Source organism: Euleptes europaea, chromosome 7 (assembly GCF_029931775.1).
Source record: "Euleptes europaea isolate rEulEur1 chromosome 7, rEulEur1.hap1, whole genome shotgun sequence".
NCBI classification, from domain to species: domain Eukaryota; kingdom Metazoa; phylum Chordata; class Lepidosauria; order Squamata; family Sphaerodactylidae; genus Euleptes; species Euleptes europaea.
The window spans coordinates 22,342,609-22,364,404 of NC_079318.1; the positions used below are offsets into that span (position 1 = coordinate 22,342,609).

General features: G+C 41.2%; 1 protein-coding gene across 1 annotated transcript in view; it reads right to left on the bottom strand.

The window, feature by feature from the left end:
* WDR27 (WD repeat domain 27) overlaps positions 1 to 21,796 on the bottom strand; it is a 117,428-nt gene that overhangs the window by 9,382 nt on the left and 86,250 nt on the right. The window contains exon 23 of the mRNA XM_056852973.1: positions 19,427 to 19,525. Within this exon, the coding sequence (XP_056708951.1) occupies positions 19,427 to 19,525 (99 nt within the window). The remainder of the gene's footprint in view (positions 1 to 19,426; positions 19,526 to 21,796) is intronic.

A 21,796-nucleotide genomic window follows, 5' to 3' on the forward strand; every position in this document is an offset into this window, starting at 1 on the left:
ACACATACTATCAAAAAGAAAAATGTGTTGTCCCTTTAACAGAGGAATATGTGTGGAAATAAGTCACTGAAGCTTTTAATACCATGGAGGTAAATATGATCCTATCAAGCCTCTTTTAAAGGGAAAAGACATTTTTTTCCAGTCAGTTGGCAACCCTAAGAAGGATCTATCCCGTCCAGGTCTGACATGCTAAGTACTGCTATACCACACATTCCCCCCATTTAATACATACAGACATATGTATGGTCATATTAATTAGGCTCTCTTTTTTTCTCCCTCCTCTTAAGGTTTTCTATTTTCAGATAAAAATACCTTGTAAGGTGTATTTCCGAATGTGTCTATAATAATCCTATTTTGTATTTATGACCACTGAGGAAGGCCCAATAGACCGAAATGCATATGGTCCTGTATTGGTCATTTATAATGAATGCATCATCAACTTTGTTTGAGATCTTTGTAACAGTTTGTACTGTTTTTATATGTAGCCTGTATTCCACGTCCTGTGTTTTTAACAAACGTATTGTGTACACCATATTATAAATATAATTATTTTGTTATAGACTTTACAGTTTCTAGCTCAACCTTTGAGGCTCCCAGCACATTAGAGACCCACAAGGTTTTCAGGGTATGAGCTTTTCAGAGTCAAAGCTTCCTTCATCAGATACGAGGTGGAATCGTGTGGCCTTCGGGCACTACCCTAAAAGACTTTCCAACCAGAACCAGCTGCAGAAATTAAAACTGCTAGGAGAAATGCCTCCTTAGTTTTTTGTAGCAATAAAAAAGAGATTCAAGGTATAGCCACTGTGAATTAAGAGAACAAGACTTGGCTTTTATACCCTGCTTTTTTCTACCGTAGGGAGTCTCAAAGGAGCTTACAATCACCTTTCCCCGCCCCAACAGGCTCCTTCTGATGTAGGTGAGGCTGAGAGTTTTGAAAGAACTGCGACTAGCCCAAGGTCACCCAGCAGGCTTTATGTGGAAGATGGGGGAATCCAATCCGGTTCTCCAGATTAGATTCTACCGCTCTTAACCACTACACCATGTTGGCTCCCATAGGACCTCAAAGACAAATCTCAAATAGAGAGAATGTTAATGGTTCACATGCTATTTAAAATGTAGTTAAAATCTGGATTAAAATATTTACCTTACTGGGTAAGGATTACAGTCTTCTATCTTATAAAATATCATAGTTTTTCCCTACTATTTGGAATTGCATAAATATATTCATAGGATTTACTATGATCACTGGAATTGAGTTTGTTTGGTTTTTCCGTCATTGTTCCTGAGATAGGAATAGTAAGAGGAGGAAACACAAAGATGCATGTAGCTCACAAGGATTACCCTATTGATTTCAAAAGATTGGAAGATCTGCTGCTGCGGTGAAACACACTCCGGGTAAGTAGGGGAGGGAGGGGGGGAGGCCAAAAAAATGGTGGTGGGGCCATAGTAAAGTCAGCATTATTCAGGTCTGCTTTTTCTGCCCCGTTTATTGCCACTATTTTATGCCAGTAACCACCCCCCCCCCGAAATATTCATGATATCAATATGCACACCCCTAATTTTTTACTCTAAATTTTTAATATAGCAATGCGCATGATGTAATGCTGTGACAAAAAGTTCAAGTAATAAATCTAAGGCACTTCCTCAAAAAAGAATCTGGAATCTGGGAATATATTCTCCTTTAACTAAATCAACATTTTTGAAAAGGAAGTTACACTGATTAAGTGACTGGATAATAAAACTATCATAACATAAAGCAGTTCATCTGTTGTATTTAGGGTATTTGTTTGGCCACATTACTCATATGTCAAAATAAGGCACTATTGTCCCAGAGGCTATTCGGAGTTGGTGAGCTGCAGATTCTGTTACTTGTTGTGGAGTATTTTTAAACCGATGTCCTGAAGATACTGCTTTTGTCCTTTTAATGCTTTTTATGAGTCCTTTTGATTGTTTTGCTTAAATATATTTTTGTGACCTGTCTTGGGCAAAATTCCTTTGGTGGAAAGGTGAGATACAAGCATCCCAATAAATAAATAGGTATTGATAACAGGCAATACCAGAAGTATTCAAAGGGTCATTTCTCTCAGCCAACTTATTCACTGCTGTCCGGTTAAGACCAGAGATCTTGGAAACAGAACAGAATTAAGAATAGAAACAAAAGGAATGTAAATGCTTGCTAACAAACTTTGATCATCACTGATGGAAGACACTCACGTGAAAACATAAAACTTTGTTGCCATCACAATTAAAGTTATATACAATCAACATTCGGAAATCCTGATCATAAGCAGAGGCTGCATTCTACCAGTCTCAAGAGCACAGTGCAGATGGTTCCGTTGGCAATCATGCAAAAAACAAAGGCTTATTGCAGACATCTCTTCCTTAAAGAAAACAAACGATGTGTGAAGGATTTGTGATTCATATCCCATTCATTTCTAACCATTCTCAGTCTGGTTTTCATAGAGTCCTCAGGCTCATCTGGTTCTGAATCTAACAGCCCATTCCTGAAAATACGGCGTGAGGAGTCGGCGGGGAAGAGGCGCTGTGGCGCCTCTTCCTAAGCTGAATTGTGCACGCCGTTAAACAAACAAAAGCTGTTTCGCGGCTTTTTTTTTTGTTCTACTGGGGCCTTTCGCCCCATAGGGAACAGTGAGGATGTGCCTGCTAAAAAGCAGGCACAGCCCCGCCGTTCCCACCGCCAGCGTAACTGGCCAGACGGGGATAGGCCGCCTAACCGGCAGCTCCTCCCTCTGTCCCACCTCCAGAACACCCCCCTGCACCGGCGCGGCCTCTCTAAGCCACGGCCTGAGCCACGGAGAGGCCGCGCTGGTGGAGCCACCCTCGCCGCCAGTGTATGTGCGTGTAATCGTGCGATTACATGCATTTACGCTGGCGGCGAGGTCACGCCACCTCCTAAGGACTTTCGGCCCATTTTTTTCAGGAATGGGCTGCTAATTTACTAGCATCACAACAATAAGCCAAAAACAGTTTCTCAGACATTGGTAACTGAGGTCCACTTTTTCCTGAATTAAAATTGGAAGCAGACCGAAGACTTGCATCCAAATAAGTTAACTTTTAGGGTATGTAAAGGTTACCTACCATCAGAGCACCCTATCCTAGTGTGTATATCTGTATGAGTAATTGATCTCAGTGTGTCCTGACTGAAAGGAAACAAACCTGAGCAAGTATCCTTCACTCACTCCTGATGCAGAAAATGTGGTAGAGCCATGCATTCAGCCATTAACTAATCAAAACTCAGAATCAATACACCCCACTCATGCAATAGCAATAACAAATTAAAAAATTAACAATAGTTGGTAGTATTTACAAACAGCTGCAGAGAATTGTCATGAGCCCCCCAAGCCTATCCTCACACCACCCAAACCCAACTCAAACATTATGTGAAAACAAATCACACGGCTTGTTAAGCCCCTCCCCCAAGTGTTCAGCACTTCCCAAATTTTATCCCCCTGCCTCTCAGCATAAAAAGAACCCTGCTGAACCAGACCAGAGTTCCACATTTGGGGTTGGGGAGCCTATCCACATACTTACCAAGGCCACCAGATGGGGGAGTAACTACCTGCCGCAACATGGCCCCAAGGAGAAGCTAGTGGGCCCTGGAACAGCGACTGTGCTCAAAGGACAACAGTGCCAGTAAAGCCACTTGTGGGAATACTCACTCCCACAGGATTTCCCTTGGACTTCCTGGTCAGTGAACGCACTAGCCACTTACCTTGCAAGTTACATGAGTCCAGTACGCAAGTATCCAAAACGCCTTTAAATTCCTGTTCCCACCACGCCTTTCTCTGCCGCATTTGATAATCCCCAGACCGGCACGCTCCCACGCATGCCCAGTCGGCGCTCCAAGCAAGGACGGCGATTGGTGCAGCGTTAGTAAGGGAGGCGGGGGGAGTGCGGGGATTGGCTGGCAGCAGGAATTGGGCTGGCAGCAGGAAGTGGATTTAATACTCATTGCATGTTCCCACTGTAAGGCTCCGGATGAGGAAGACACTTTATTTTTTTACTTCGCCGTATAAGCGGATCCTCTTACTGCGGAGAAATTGTGCTCTGATGACGCTTTGGAAATCCTTCGGTTGAGAGTAAGTGGGAACATGCAAGGAAAGCCTGCAGAAGTCGGCGCTGCAAACGCTCAGTGCGGACATGGCCCTGGATGGGTGGAGCTCCAGTAATTCCTAAAAAGGAGAGTCAGCTAAAGGCCAAGGAAGACATGCCAGGACTCTTTCTGCTAGGCTGTGGAGAGGCCCAGTGTGGGAGGGAGAGGACAGAGGCTGAGTTGAACTCCCTTCTCTGCCAGTACTGGGGCCACAAAGACCTTCCACAAAGGACACTGGAAGGGACCCCACTTCAGGGGTCCAACCTGGCAGTCCCAGCTTCTGACATGCTGTTTTACACGGTGGCCAACAAGTTGTGCTGGTGAGCCAACAAATGAGGCACAGAGTTTAAAGCCTTCTCCTGATAAGGCCTCCTAAGCATTGGTATTTGTTTGTTGCCTCTGAATATGGAGGTACCCTTCAATCATCACAGCTAGAAACAATTGGATTGTATGGTTTGGGGCAAGTACATCACTGAATATCAAGCTTCCTCATACGAACACTGCAGATATTAATAATACACTATGCAATTCTCTATTTTTAAAGAGGCCAAAGAAAGCAGCAGACTCTTTATATGTTAAGAGAGCTAACTTTTGATGGCATGTTTCATGACAACAGGTTCTTTTGCTTTGTTCGAATTCTAAATAAAATTGAATGTAACTACCTTTTCTCCCCCCCTTTAAACGTGGATGAAGTTAGTTCATTAGGTGTTGTAAGGGGAACCAGATGGCTAGATGTAATCCTTATATTTGTCTTCCAGACATCTGGCTGGTTTTATTATACAGAATTTTTTTCTGTACAAGTTGGTTTAGCTCTTCAGTGAAAGGATATTCCATTGGTCATCAATTTGTATGACTACAAGAAGGTGAGAGAATAATCTTATAAGGCAGGTTGGGAGAATACTTAACAGAAAACAATAAAGCTGTAGGATCTAGTGAGCTTTTTATGAGATGTTCAAATTGTTTCCAAAATGTTTTTGGTATCTGGAATTGTCAGCAAATCCAGAACAGAATTCACAATAGCTTGTCAATAAACAGTTTCTTTTATTTCCTGCAGAATTGTATGTACTAGGGAGATTAGGTGGGGATGTTTACAAATGGAGCCATATTCAGATGTTATTCTGAATGTGCAGCTGCCACTAAAAGTGGTAATTGTACATCTATTTCTTCCCCTGTAATGTCTAGTAGGCCTTACCTGGATAGCCCAGCCTAGCATGATCTTGTCAGATCTCAAAAACTAAGCAAGGTTGACCTTGGCAAGTATTTGGATGGGAGACCTCCAATGAAAACCAGGGTCATGACTTGGAGTCAGGCAATGGCAAACCACCTCTGAACGTTTCTTGCCTTGAAAACCCCACCAGGGGTCGCCCTAAGCATAAGCCTAGGCTAGCCTGATCTCATCAGATCTCGGAAGTTAAGCAGGATTGGCCCTGGATAGTATTTAGATGGGAGACCACTAAGGAAGTCCAGGGTTGCTACACAGAGGCAGGCAATGGCAAACCATCTCTGAACAGCTCTTGACTTGAAAACCCTGTGAGGGGTTGCCATAGGTCAGCTGTCTGCTGGAAACTGATGGCAAAAAAAGTATGAGAAACTAGGAGTTTTGAACTTAATACTCACGAAATGTATACTTTTTGAATTATCCATGCTTGAATGTATGCTCTTTTTTAACCAACATGCAATGTTAGCCTCCACCCCTTGGGACTGAATTTATGCATTTCTTATTATTAACTGATTTTGTTTTATGGTTAGGCTGAAGGCATAAATGTGGGTGATTGTGGCTGGGTGTGGCTGTGTCCACTTGAGGGCTATGTGTCAGCAAGCTGTAACAAGCAGATGAGTCTGCTCCATTATTTGCAGCAAACACAAACTACCTAGCGGAAGATACTTTTCCCTGTTTGAACATAACTCTGCACGTAACTCAAAAGGAACTCAAAGAGGCATTGTGTGTGTGTGACTGCCTCCCCTACTTTAGCCCTTCTGCAGTGGTATCTTGGCTGCCTTCTGGACAAGACACTGGACAAGACCACTAGATCAAGCCCCACCAAGTCTCCAGAATCAGCCCACCGCAACCTTTTAATAAGAGGGAAAAGGAGAAGTTTTCATCAAGCTGTCCCAAACAGAAGGACCTTCTTCCAAGAAAACTGTGGCTCTACCGACTTGGATTTAGCTGATTCCCACCCTGCTACTAGACAAGAGGAATGTGCAAACCATTGGAGCCTGGCACAAAATGGAGAATAAGACCAGCAAACTGCAAGGGAGAGGCAGAATCTTCTTTACCACCTGTCAGAATGCTGCATTTTGAACTATATCAATTGCATCTAACGCCAGCCTACGTGTGGGAGGGTATTTACTAGTCTTCTGTCATGTAATAAAGGAAAGCTGTGCAGAATGTAAAATAAAAAACAAGTAGATAAAAGGAGTAATGTAGTAATGAAAAAAGAGGCATGGAGGCAAGGTAAAATTGTGGAACTCCCTGCCCCAGGATGTGGTGATGGCTGCCAACTTGGAAGGCTTTAAGAGGGGAGTGGACATGTTCATGGAGTACAGGGCTATTCATGGCTACTAGTAAAAATGGATACTAGTCATGATGCGTACCTGTTCTCTCCAGGATCAGAGGAGAATGCCTATTATATTAGGTGCTGTGGAACACAGGCAGGATGCTGCTGCTGCAGTCGTCTTGTTTGGGGGCTTCCTAGAGGCATCTGGTTGGCCACTGTGTGAACAGACTGCTGGACTTGATGGACCTTGGTCTGATCCAGCATGGCTTTTCTTATGTTCTTATGAGGAAAATATGACACAAGACACTTGGGAGAAGTAGTAAATTACAGAAAATAACCTTATCAATTATTGTTGCTTACAAGTTCAAGGGGAAGTGGTCTCATGCTGTAGAACAGTGGTTCCCAAAGTAGGCAGTATCACCCCCTGGGGGGAGGTAGGATTACCTAGGGGGGCACTAAGAGGCAAGGGAGCAGCAGGGGGGCACTAGAGGTGGGCTCCTTCGACTGTGTTGTTGGATAGGGTAGGGGGCACTGGGTTTGAGTCTGTGGAACCAAGGGGGCGGTGGCCCCAAAAGTTTGGGAACCACTGCTGTAGAAGGTCAAACAAATGCATTTGCACTAAGTGAGGACGGTGTAGCAATTACAATGTTAGGCATAAATCTGCAGAACTTGAGTTCACTGCATAACTTGGGAGCCCAGTCAGTATTTCTTAATTTGGTTGGCAGTGTTATCACACAGCTAAATGTGGCTCTGAGCTTACTGGAGAGAAGCTGGAATACAAACAAATTTGGAGACATGGAAGCATGACAGTTCATTTGAAGGATCTTGACCATATTCTTAAGGCTTTGAGAGCTCTCAAGCAAGGCAACATTCAGCAAGTATAGTAATTCCGTAAAAAAACCCAAAAAACCCAGTGACGAGATCAGTTGCTTTTGTGGGGTATCTGTCTTCCTTAGAACTCCAAAGAGAGAGGGTTGAGTACGACAGGGTGTGGGAGATACATGACTAGGACTATAAGAAAGTTAAAAAAATAAACAGCACCATGCTGTTGGTTTGAAGATAGAAAAGCATCACTGGGGGACGATAGGTTTAATCTTTCCTCCCAGGCCTTCTCTCTGATTTGCAAACACATTCACAACCATGAAACTGCAATTAAATAGACTGGGGGAAAGTGACAGGTACAGCACTATACCCCCCCACAAGTTAATTACTACTGGGAGGGTTAAATTGGAGCTTAAAGGAATGTTCTCATCGTTTATAGTTTAAAGTTAAGTGTATGCCTGAGGTTTATCCTAACATCCTTAACAAGAGCTATGCTTTCGTCCATTGTCACTCATGAAAGGTCAGCTTTAAACAAGAAAAATCTTTAATTCTCTCCTATTTGCTATAATGTTAACACTACTATATAGTTAGAACATCTGGTGGAAAAGAATATATGTTTCAATAAACTGATGAGCCTATTCTCAATCAATGTACAATCTATCCTGAGAGAAAAACAGACCAGTCATATTGTTTTCGGAAAAACTGAGCTGGGTTTGGCATCAGTGCTTTCATGTTGAATGATTTCATAGTTTTTATAAGATTTGCACAGAAAACTGCTTCCTGATGTTTGTTTTTCAGTTGAGGGCAAATAAATGCATGCAAAAATTATATGTGTCTGTACATTTGTGTGCACTGCCTCACGAGCTGCACGTACATACACCATTCCAGAAGTGGAAATTTTCTTTTAAATTCCTGGTTTTTTTGGTATCTGAAATACTTCTGTGTTGCCATTTTGTCCCATTGGCCACTTCTACCTTAAAGTGGGTTAATATACTGCATGATGGCTGTAACACTGATCGCATGCATATATGAAACAGGCATCACAAATCAAATGTCAGAGAAAGCAAAATGTCACTTCAGTCAGGTAAAAAGGTAAAGGTAAAGGTCCCCTGTGCAAGCACCGGGTCATTCCTGACCCATGGGGTGACGTCCTAGGCAGACTTTGTTTACGGGGTGGTTTGCCAGTGCCTTCCTCAGTCATCTTCCCTTTACCCCCAGCAAGCTGGGTACTCATTTGACTGACCTCAGAAGGATGGAAGGCTGAGTCAACCTTGAGCCGGCTACCTGAAACCGACTTCCGTCGGGATCAAACTCAGGTCGTGAGCAGATCTTGAACTGCAGTACTGCAGCTTACCACTCTGCGCCACGGGGATCTTAGGTAGCATTCTGTTAATACAAGGTAACAAGATCCTGCTGGCAAAGGATCCTCTTGTGATAGCGAGATGCACCCGGTGCTGACAGAACACACTGCCCTTTGGCGAGCAGAGTTGTGGCATGCAACGACGTTCATGTGATAATTCTCAATTTGGCCTTGGCCACATGCATACACACAGTTCGTGGATAAACAAAAGTATGAACGACAGTTGGATGGGGAATAAACAGCAAATGAGAATAAGGATATATTTAACTTACAAAATTAGTGTGAAATAATTACACTGAATGTATCATATGTGAAATGGATAATGTATAAGAAAGTATTAGGTCCTTACATAAAATTTGTTGTTACATTACTAGAGCATTGGTATGCATTCACACACACACACACACACACACACACACACACACAACCTTTCTGCAGAAAGTTCTACTACAAAAAGTACTGCAGCCATACCATTGTAAAGGATGGTTTACATTTCTGTTTCTTCACAACTGTGACCACCAGGATTGTTACATGGAGAGAAGAAACTCTGTTCAAATGTATACAGTGAACCAATCCTTCAGCAAATACCACACAGATTCATTCTGAAAAGTCAAAAGGAACATTGATCCTACTACATGTTCCAGACCATTACCTAGATAAGTTAATGGACTGGTTGAGGAACAATAAACTGACAAGTCTGTGGTACTGTTGGTTGGTGGATTGGGAGACAGCCAGCTACGGATAAAGTATCCCTGCCCTTGAAGAAACAAGTTCACAGATTGGTGGTGCATTTAGATCCAGATTTAGTATCGCCTTTGTGCACAAATCCTTCATGGGATACAAGCCTTACAGATGAAGAGGCAAATCTCCATCATAGCACTCATTACTTTTTCCAACCTTTTGCTGTTTTGTCATCTGTGGCCCTTCCTTGAGATGCAGGATCCAATCACAATAATCCATATTCTAATCACTTCCAGATGAGATTGCACTCTCTGTGGTGTTGCCTTTGGAAGCTTCAACTAGTTCAGGACATGGATGCTCACCTAGTGGTTGGGGCTAATTACTGTCAACATATACCAATGTTAAAAGCGCTGTGTTAGTTACTGTGTTTCCATGCGCTATATGATCTAGGACCAGGATACTTAAGGGACCACCTCATTCCATAATGTCCTGTATACATGAAGATGCCTTATATTGAATCATACCATTGGTCCATCAAGGTCAGCATTGCCTACTCAGACTGGCAAGGGCTCTCCAGGGTTTCAAGCAGAGATTTTTCACATCACCTAATAACACTGTTCCTTAAAAAAAAAAAAAATGGCGACGCTGGGGATTGAACCTGGGACCTTCTGCATGCCATGCAATTACCACTAAGCTACTGCCTCTACCCACAAATTAGATCTCATTCCTCCCCACAAAATCTCCCTCTTGATCAGGCCAATTTCTCCTCTTCCTCCCCCCCCCCCCCACAACTGGCACTCAGCTGCAATCTTCTATCTTTTGTGGAACACGTTCTGTCCTCAAAGACTGGTTTTTGAGTTTTTTAAAAAACAGAAAATAAACAGCAGCAAGGCTATACCTCTTGATAGAAAATCTGTATCACCAAAATGACAATTTGGGATTCAGAATAGCTCAAGGAACAAAGCGTTGGTTCACTTGTGTGACCCCCGCTGCTTATTTTCTCTACACAGTGCCTTCTGAATAGTATGTGTGTGTGTAAAGTGCAGTCAAGTCGCAGCTGACTTATGGCGACCCCTTTTTTGGGGTTTTCATGGCAAGAGACGAACAGAGGTGGTTTGCCAGTGCCTTCCTCTGCACAGCAACCCTGGTATTCCTTGGTGGTCTCCCATCCAAATACTAACCAGGGCTGACCCTGCTTAGCTTCTGAGATCTGACAAGATCAGGCTAGCCTGGGCCATCCAGGTCAGGGCTCTGAATAGTATACGAAGCTATTATTATTATTATCAGGAGCTAGATGGGGCATGCACAGTACTGCCTGGAAACTGTTGTTCAAGTGGTACTATAGTGACTGTTTTATGATGGTGATTGTCATTTTTTTTGATGGTGTATTATGAGTTTTTATATCAAACCACCCCATGCACTTTGTAGGGAGGCAGGATGCAAATATTTTAAATAAATATCCTCCATGTGGCTCTGGCTCTGTGGAAAGGCATTGTCATGCAGATTTCTCTGTGTGAACTGTCTCTGGAAACTAACCCAAAAGCAGGAATTGATCCTACAGCTATTTAAGAACTTGGCAAAATTTCCATTTCCATTAATTCCAGTAAGATCATGGGATGGCATTCCCCACTGGCATAACTCCACAGAGTTCAGATGGGATTATTTCAGAAAGGAATTTTGCTTTCGCTTTTCCCTTCAGAATGTAACAAAAGTGATTTGTTTAAAATATATGTATTTTAAGTAATCCTACCAGAGAAGCAGACATTTTTCCAGCCATTGATGATTAGAAGAAAACAGGGTTGCGCTTACCTGTAACACTAGGGACCTAAAGCAGCCTACATCATTCTCTTCTCCATTTTATCTTCACAACAACACAATGAAGTAGGTTTAGCTGAGAATGTGTAACTGGCCCAAGATCACTCAGTGAGCCTCCATGGCGGGGTAGGGATTTGAAGCTGGGTCTCCCAGATGCTAGTTTGAAACTTGAACCATTTCACGCACTGACATTTGTGGGTTGGCTGCTCTTGAACAGTTAGTTCAGAAGGGGTCGCCCCCCTCCTCCATAGAGAAATACTGCAAAGTTTGCAATGTTTCTCTATGAAGGGGGGGCTACCCATTCCAGACCCCATAAAATCGGATCCTCTGACCCAATCTTCACCAAACTTTGGGGGTCGTGCAAAGAGAGTCCATTCAAACTACGCTGTGAATTGGGGGCGCTATCTCGAAAATGCCCCCTCTGGGACCCTATTGGCTATTTCGGCTTTAGCTTTCTCCCCAGGTTTGTGCATTCGGTAAACCTGAACTGGACATTTACTGAAATAGCTAATTTCGGGTTTATTTTTGGTTCAGGTTTATCGATATGCACAAGCCTAATCTCTCACCCTCCAGCTTCAGCAGATGACCCCATGTTCTGGTATTATCAGAGAGGGAGAAAAGCTTCTCCCTGTCCACTTTCTCCAAACCATACTTAATTTTACAGTCTTCTATCATATCTCCCCTTAACCGCCTTCTTTCTAAGCTAAACAGCTCTAAGCATTTTAACCGCTTCTCATAGGGCACTTGCTCTGGCCTCCTGATCATTTTGGTTGCTCCTTTGTACACCTTCTCAAGCTCTGCTATGTCCTTTTTTAAGTATATCACTTTACACTTGCTCACATTGACCCACATTTGCCATTTTAATGCCCCCTCCTCTAGTTTGGAGAGATCCATTTGCAGCTCGTCACAGTCTGTTTTTGTTTTAACCACACTAAATAATTTGGTATTATCTGCAAACTTGGCCATCTGAGAGATGATGTAGTGACATTTGATCCTTTGCTAGGGCCAATGGAGAGGGAAGAAGTCACCAGTCCTAACAGAGCAGAGAGAAACAGAAACCCCACAAAGAGAAAGGAACCCAGAGGAGAAAACTGTTCTATTATATGTTTACAATAAATAGTCGTTCAAAAGTTATGAAATTAATCTGACAGATGAGCTGGAAGTCATGTGACTTGTCAGAGAAGGCAGTGGGGAGCATCTCCTTCTCTCATCAGCTCTCGAATTTTCTGAGACTGGCTTGCTGCATGCCCAGTTCCAGATTTCAAAGCATTAGTATCTACGGGTCTTTCTAACAGCTGGTTCAAGTTAGCTTTAGCTAGGCTTAAAAGTATGCCAAAATGGAATAAAACCACGGAAAGGATAATTTTTCCAGGTAATCTGAGTTGGCTGTTTAACTAACAATTTCTCCTTGTTCCGACTCCCTCTACCTTGCAAGGCTCTAGCTGAGTCAACTGAGCTATTTAGGTTTGCCAATTGCCCAGTTATGCAGGCAATTGCTCGCCAATTAACCGGGCTGCCCACACCCCTCAGCTGATCAGTGGGTGGAAGCAGGTCCATGGAAGGGGGGGGAAGTCATCGGTGCATGGAGCGTGAACAGGGCATAATGACATCGCTTCCGGGTTTACCCTGGAAGTGATGGGGACGTTCTAGCATTCTACCCCCAGAGCTAGAGCATCCTGCACGATGCTGGCAATGCTGGGGTAAACCAAGAAGTGATGTCATCGCGCTGCACATGTGCCACATGCGATTACCCCCCTACCCCAGCCTCACTTACAAGAAGCTCCCGCTGGTGGCCAGGAGGGACCTGGAAACGCTAGAGCTATTCTTAGGTTGTAAAAAAGCTAATTTATTGCTTTTTTATTTTATTTTATTTATTGCTAATTTATTGCTTATGTCCTGTAACTTGGAAAAAATATTCTGTAAAGTATCAAATATAAGAAAAGTCTGGTCTGCCAGTATCTTTAGCATAGAAGTAGCAGAGCTAGTACCACCATCAGAGTCCAGCCTACTTAGTGCAAAAATAAAACCCAAGCACAGAATGTAGCCCTCTAGTGTTTTCTCCTCCGAGCCAAAAGGACAAACACCACCCCCCTCCAACCACCGTATAATGCTCTAAGAGAGTTAAAAGTAGTGAGAATTTAATAGGAAGTTAATGAGAAAAGAAGAGAGTAAGCAAACCTGTTTCTCAAGGCGGGATCAGAGAAAGAGAAGGAGAGGCAAGGGAAAGCGTCCTTCAAATATTAGAAACAAATGCTCAGGAATGTAACACAGCTCAAGATAAGCTGATAGTCAAATTAAGGCTGTTAATTGACTGTCAGGAACAACAGAGCTCAATTAAGATAACAAAAAGCCCTTCCACAGCTCTCCACCTTCCTTCTCCCACTTCCAAAGCTCCCCTTTCCTTGCCACCACTATGTATCAGTCGTCATGATCAAATGCTTAAAATTAAAAGAATAGCAAGAAGCAACAATATCTAAAATAAAAATAAATAGATAAAACTAGATGAAATACAGATAAATAAAATTAACGGAAACCTCCCTTCACTTTACCAGCTTCTACTACTGAATGCTGCTGAATGGGGAAGGGGACTGGTGCCCTTACTGGAGGGCATCAGAAAACGGTGGTGGAAGTCCAAGCCCTGGCAGAGTTTTACAGGTCATGGATGTGACTGAATGGCAGTATGTAGACTGGACCAGTGACGTCACTGAACCAAATGCTCCTATCCAGTTAGCACAGGGGTTCTCAACAAGGGGGGAATTCCCCCCATGGGGGATAATTTTAGGTTTCCAAGGGGAAAATTGGGACCACTATCCAGCAAAGTGTGATGTTCTGTAGATGATGTACAATCTGTAAAATTGAAGTTTGTTTTTTTGAGTAAGACTATCTTGGGAAGGGAGGAATTATATTCTGAACAATGGTGAAAGGGGGGAATGGAGTAAAAAAGGTTGAAAACCACTGAGTTAGCAGCTGTGCCCCCCCCCCACACACACAGTGCTGAGGAACTGCCTCTGCTAGCACCATTTAGCAACACTGATCGTCTTCTAGTGAGCCTGGACCACGACAGAAGCCGCCACTGCTCAAAGCCCCAAAATATACAGCACCATTGGACCAAGGGTTCCCTCCAAACACTGAATAGTCTGCTCCCCACATCAACTTACTTTCCTCTCTTGGTTTTCTTTATGCTACTGAAAAGTTAGTTTAATTTCTAAAAAGGAATTGCTACAACAACATGACGTTATACAAAAGAAAAAAAATATTTGTTCTTTCTTTTTTTATAGAATATCTGGTGCATTCCAGTGTTTCAGTCCTGTTTTTCCTGTACGATTTTTCTTGTAATGCCAGTAAAGGCTTTGGTATTTGTAGTCCTGTTTTCCTGTCTGGTTTATGGTGATTTTTTTTTTTTTACAACACACTTGCAGCGTCAGCCCATCTAGAGTGGACCAGGAAAGTGCTATTGAGGTTTCCTAAGACTTTAAAAAATTTGCTCCCTGTTTTAAAAGAAGCTTCTGCATTTCAGCTTCTCAATCAGTTTCTTCCTGTTTATTCATACAGCTATGGCACTCCTGAATCAAACCTTCAGACAGCTGACTACTGTTCTGTCAGGAAGGAGGATTTAGTTACTGTTTTTAGCCACCGCACCTGTTAAATAATTATGTAATTTATTGATTCGCTGTCTATGCTGCCTTTCCACTCAGTGTCCCCAAGGTGGTGAAAACATTAAAAAATGTAATACATTAAAACAACATTTAAAATAAAGAATATGTAACATACTTAAACAATTCAATAAAAACATATAAACACACTCGAGGATGGACTACAAGACATTAGAAACACCATTCCTGACAACACCACAGCAGATCTTGCCGCTGAACTCTGCAAGTTTGTTCTCAGTATGAACTGTGGAACAGAATTGTTGAATTGGATCCAAAGTATTTATTGGATCCAAAGTATTTATACTAAAGAGCAAGAAAGAATTCTAATAAATGGGACTATGACAGAGAAGATTGAGATAGCAAAAGAAACACAGCAAGGCTGCCCAATATCACCTAGTTTATTTATTCTAGGAATGGAGATATTAGCTTCAAAAATTAGGCAAGATAAGAGGATTTGCGGAATATAATTGATGAAGAGTATAAAATGAAAAGCTATGCAGAGGATGTCATAATATCAGTAACGAAACTAAAAACTTATTTGATTTACATAATGGAATACATATATAGATTTGGAAACTTCTTGGAATATAAACTGAATAAAAAGAAGACCAAAATGATGTTGACATCAGCAACAAAAACAGAAGAAGAAGAAATAGAAAAATAACAGAATGTGATATAACCAGAAAAACAATCAAATATTCAGGAATATATCTACCAGGATAGAACAATACACTTTTTAAGGACAACGATCAAAAAATCTGGATTGAGTATCAAAGAAGATTTGCAAAGATGGGAAAAGTTAAGAATTTCGTGGTTAGGAAGAATTTCTGTAATTAAAATGAATATATTACCATAGCCTACTTTCTTATTTCAAATGTTACCAATTTATATAGAATAAAGGATCTTAAAAGAATGGCAGAGAATGATTAACAATTTCATCTGAAGTGGAAAAAAGGCAAGAGTAAGATTCAAAATGTTAAAAGATGAAAAAAAGAGGTGGTTTAGCAGTACCAAATGTAAATCTGGACCATCAAGCAGGCACACTGGTTTGGTTGATGGACTGGATTACTTGTCCCAACCGAAAGACAGTTAAATTGGAAACAATAGACGTAAAAGAAGGGATGTATAATTATCTATGGATTAAGAAATTACCAAGGACAATTCGAATCCAAGATAGGAAACATATTTTGAGAGAGAGTCTACTAAGAATATGGTATCAGCGCAGAACTAAAATAAGTCCTCCAATATCACCACTGATATTTCCAGTTGATGCTTACTGTGAAAGAAGCATAAGGATAACGGACTTTATAGCTTATGAGGACATGATTGATAATAAATAAAAACTTGGCAAAAAATTAAAGAAGGAAAGAATATCCACTGGCTCTTATATTGTCAAATGGTGAAAAAAATTAAAAGAACATATAACTGCAGAGGGAGGCCAACTAAGAAGGAAAACAGACTTTGGAAAAATTAATAGCCACAAATACAGGACATCTGTTAGGAACAATTTATAAAATTTTATTGCAATATGATACTGAAACTGAGCAGGTAAAAGATTCTATGATAGAATGGATGCAAAACTTTGGAGAAAACATGTATATGAAGCAATGGGAGGATTTATGGACGAAAGAAAATAAGTTCACAGAATGTCAAACACTAAGAGAGAATTGGTATGAAATGTTTTATAGATGGTATATTTCACCCAAAGATACAGAGAAAACCAACAGCAAATACAGTGAGAATTGTTGGAAATGCCAAAATATGGATGTATCTTTCTTTCACATGTGGTGGTCATGCAAGAAAGAAAATACTGGATAGAGATCTATGATGAAATGCAAAAGGTTTTTAAAATTAAGCTTGTGATGGACCTTAAAAGTATGTGATTAAATATATTACCAAGCAATATGCCAACATTTATAATGAATTATTCAGATATATGAATACTATTTGCAGCATAGTGGAAAGCAAATAAATGCCCAACTCTGGAAGAATGGAAAACCAAACTGGTAGAATATGGTGTCATGGCACGTCTAATATCCTATATACACAACAGACCAAAATTGGAATTTCAGGAAAAAAGGAATGCCTTTTATACATATATGGTGGGAGGCTTAGATGAGAATTACAGTAAACAGGGAAAGATTTAAGAAAGAAATGTTTTAAAAGAAGCTTTTTGATAAGCAAATGTAGATGAAAATAAGACTAGTTAAGACCTATTGTGAAAGCACTGTGATGCATCCTAGTATGGAAATGAATCATTACAAATTTATATAATTTCTATACATAGATGTCAAATTTACTAATTGTTCCTATATGTTGTAATAATAATAATACGTTCTTTAAAAAACACAAAATGGAGCAAGTCTTAAAATGATTGCCACAGCTTAACTTCAGTAACACAGTGCAAATCCTTGTGCTGTGGTGGCAGCTACTGCCAAAGCCACATTTTAAAAAATCTGCACAACCAATCAAATCTCCAATAGTCAATCAGAAGCCTTGCTGGGCAAAAGCCCTACCTGGGCCCACCCACTTCCTAAAAATGCTTGATGGGCACCAGAATAGGTGTTTGAAGGTGCCATGGCGTCCAGTGGGGACCCCTGTATCAATGCATTATTGCAAACACAAAGTACTTGGATATGCAGCATGCAGAAGAAAGATAAACCACAATGGTTTAATGCCAAATCAAAGCCAAAATTTGGTAAACAACCTTTTTAAAAAAATCTCTAGCATTACAAAGCATATGTATAAGGAAGATTATGTACTACTGATGATTCAGTGAATAGGCAATGATGGACCAGTATGGAAGAGAGACAATATTTTAATACTTGTCTTTCTTCCAAATTGAGTTCTCCAGATGTTGCCACCAGGGAAAACAGGGCTTTTGTAGTAGCCAGTTAAAAAAAAACAAAAAAACCCTCATATTTTCAGACCCATCCAAAACCATTTACAGCCAGTTCTAAATAAACTGTGATGATTTCAGTGCTAAAAAGTCTACTGTCTGGGAGACTTATGTCTAAATTTCCTCACTGGCTGTTAGGATGGCCAGCAAACGTCCTCTAGAGGCAGTGAAACTGTCATGGAAAAGGTGATTTTAAAACTTGACAATGGTGAGAAAGAGCATCTAATTGATAAATTCAGATAACTTCCCCCCTGCAACAAACATTGACTATCTATTTGCTAATCATCAAGATGTAATCTTTGGTGTAAACTATCTGAAATACAGTTATGCTTTTTCTGGAGGCAATTATGTACAGACAGTTTGATTTTCCAGAAGTGTTATAGGTCACACAAATTGTTGCTTTATTAGTTTGCTTGAGGGCAGCTACAAACACGATGGAGATGTGGAGGAAAAAGAAGCACAGATCTTATGATTCCAGTTTCTTTTTTTATCACTTTCAAAATCAAACTTTATGAGTGAAATTTCTATTTTGGTTATAACAGAAGGGTGGGAACATGACATTTGAATGAGACAAACATACTCAACTATGAGGTGACTCCATTATGTTCAAATTTGCTCTCGGTGTTCAAAATCAATTGCTTTATCAGATTATCAATGGCTTATCAAAATCAATGGCTTTATTAGATTATCCAAATTTGAAAGTAACTTCCCAAGCTTACTGGGATGATCAGGGTAAAAAAAAATTCAAAGATTGACATAGGTTAAAAAAAAAAAGAATAATACTGTAGAATAAATGGGTAGTGAAATGTGCGGAGATAGGGTTGCCAGCTCCGGGTTGGGAAATACTTGGAGATTTTGGGGGCGGAGCCTGAGGAGGGCATGGTGTGGGGAGGGACTTCAATGCCATAGAGTCCAATTGCCAAAGTGGCCATTTTCTCCAGGTGAACTGATCTCTATCGGTTGGAGATCAGCTGTAATAGCAGGAGATCTCCAGCTAGTACCTGGAGGTTGACAACCCTATGCAGACAGTTGCTTTGTACATTGCCCAGAAACAACTCCATAGGAAATAAAAGACATAAATGTATTTTCAGGTTTTGGGCAAGGGGAGACTTGAATATTTCTACTTTGGAAGCATTTGTGAGTTATTTTGCATCAAAATCACCTGCATTAGGAGAACACGCACCTTCCTATCGATGTGTTAAGGTCTGCTTTGCTCAAGATGCAGAAGTATTACAGACAAACCTTGAAGTCACTTGCACAAATTTTATATTCTTCAGGTAATGGACAAAACCACCCTAAGACTTGACAGCTTGCTATCTCAATGAATATATATCTGATTTCACAGTGGGGCTTATTTTGGAGTCAAACTAAATGGGACACTGGATGACTGGTGAACAAACCTTGAAATGTCTTATCTAGTTTGAATAAACATGCATAATATTGTTCTACAAGACAAATATAATTGTACAATAAATGGTAAGAGTAAATGAAAAAACAATGAAAATAAAAGGAGAGAACATTGTCTGATTAACATTGCAGGCAAGTCAGCAGTTATAAATGAGAAACAAGGAAAAAAATAAATACCTGGGGAGATGAAGGACTAAAAGCCACATTGATTACAGACTCTGAGTGTCCTGTCAACTTATGGGAATAGGTATTTGAATTCATTTCATAGATATAAGCCTGAAAGACAAAAGACAGATACGTCATTCAGAGTTGGCAACAGCATGAAATGGTGTGAAGGGCCAGAAAATGCGAAGGGCCAGAAAATCCCCGGGGGAAAATCCAGAAAAAATAGTGGGGGTTTTCCCCCCCGAGGCCGTAAATTTTGGAGAGTACTGAAAACAAACCCCTATGAAATATTATTATTTTTTTAGAATGAGTGAAATGCTTTCAAAGACAGGTGAGCATGCTGTAGTCATAGATAGACCTGCTCTGAGCACAGCTTGCCGGGAATGAGGCATAAATGCAACAAATAAATAAATAAATATAGCTCTTAAATCCAAGATGCATTTCAGCACCTAGGATACCAGATCTTCATGAGGGGAGCATGCAGCTCTTTCATTGCTTCTCGGCAGTTATATATGCCTTCTGTTGTCCGTTTGATCTGATGTGGTTGACCTTCTCCCTCAAACCACTGTGACACATTTACTCACAGACTGGGTAAAAAGTAGTTTATTGCCCTACTTTGCAGGAGGGAGAAAAAATATCAGAAGGAGGTGGGGCAAAAATTGCACCAAAGTCTCGTAGGAAAACTGAAAGTTTCATTGACAACTTAGCTCTCTCTAACTAAAAAAAGGTAAAGGTAAAGGTCCCCTGTGCAAGCACCGGGTCATTCCTGAGTTTGAAAACGTTATTAAAAACATCGCTTTAGAAGGGTTTTTGGACACCACGGCTTATAAATGGTCTTCACAGCTAAAGGGGCCAAACAAAGTGCGACAGTATTTTTTATAACGTTTTCAAACTCTTAATACATCACTGGGAATACAAGTGTGGTAACCCCCTTAATCTTGGTTGCCAGTGACACATCCTTACCCTTCAGAATCTTTTCTAGCTCTTTCATGGCTGCCCTTCCCAGTCTCAATCTCCTTCTGATTTCTTGGCTGCAGTCTCCCTTTGGGTTGATGATGGAGCCAAGGAATAGAAAGTCTTCAACAGTTTTCATTGTAATATTACATTTTAAAAAGGGGGGAAAAAGAACCCCATGCATTTGCACAGCACTGCTCCAGGATACGGCAACACTTCAATCCTCTGGTAATGCTAATCATGGGAAGGTACTCGGTATCCCCTTGCAGCAATCTACACTGGAAAGACTAACTGGCGTCCCATTGTTTGGGGAAAGAGGAAAGAGCAGATCTGGAACTTTTCAAATGCTAATCAAGAGAGCAGAGAAAAACATTTGCCACTTGTATTGTTGTAATGAAGTTGTAGCACTACAACGCTGCCAACCATCCAATTTAAAAAAACCCTCTAAATTTTATTGGTGTGAGCAACAGCACCAAGATAGTTCACAGTGAAAATGCAAGAGAAGGGGGTGAAGGGAATATTTCCTTTCATTCAAATACAAGACTTTTCTGGACACACAAAAAAGTCCATTCCAACAATGCCAAACCAGGAAAAATGGGGGGGGGGGGGTTAGGTTTATTTTTTTTAACTGAGCTTTAAGTCGGAAAACAGGCTGTGAACGATCTGTGCAAGAGCAGTGGATGATGTCATGTGGAAACAACGACAGCAATAGAAGCGCACGACTGAGTTCCTGAAACAGAGAATCAGCCCTAACGTGGTTTACAAATGTTTAGTGGAGTAAAAGAGGCATTTATAGAATCACAGAATCATAGAGTTGGAAGGGATCACCAGGGTCATCTAGTCCAACCCCCTGCACAATGCCCTTTGTAGACATGCTGGCATGGAACCCACCTAGACTTCTAAAAAAGGTAAAGGTCCCCTGTGCAAGCACCGGGTCATTCCTGACCCATGGGGTGATGTCATATCCCGACGTTTCCTAGGCAGGCTTTGTTTACGGGGTGGTTTGCCAGTACCTTCCCCAGTCATCGTCCCTTTACCCCCAGCAAGCTGGGTACTCATTTGACCGACCTCGGAAGGATGGAAGGCTGAGTCGACCTTGAGCCGGTTACCTGAAACCGACTTCCGTCGGGATCGAACTCAGGTCGTGAGCAGAGCTTTTGACTGCAGTACTGCAGCTTAACACTCTGTGCCACGGGGCTCCTTCTCTCTAACTAGACCTCAAAAATTAAGGTACGTGTGCAAAGATACCATAGTGTGCACCAGCCTACAGTTTCCCCTCAAGTGTTGGGTACAGTTGTGATTTTGCTCATACAAAATTGAGGCATTTATAACATTTAAATTCCATAAATACGTCAAAAACTCCAATTTTATACACTAAGTTATAAATTATGCATTTTATGTTGTTAAAGTGGTTAAAGTGGTTAAATT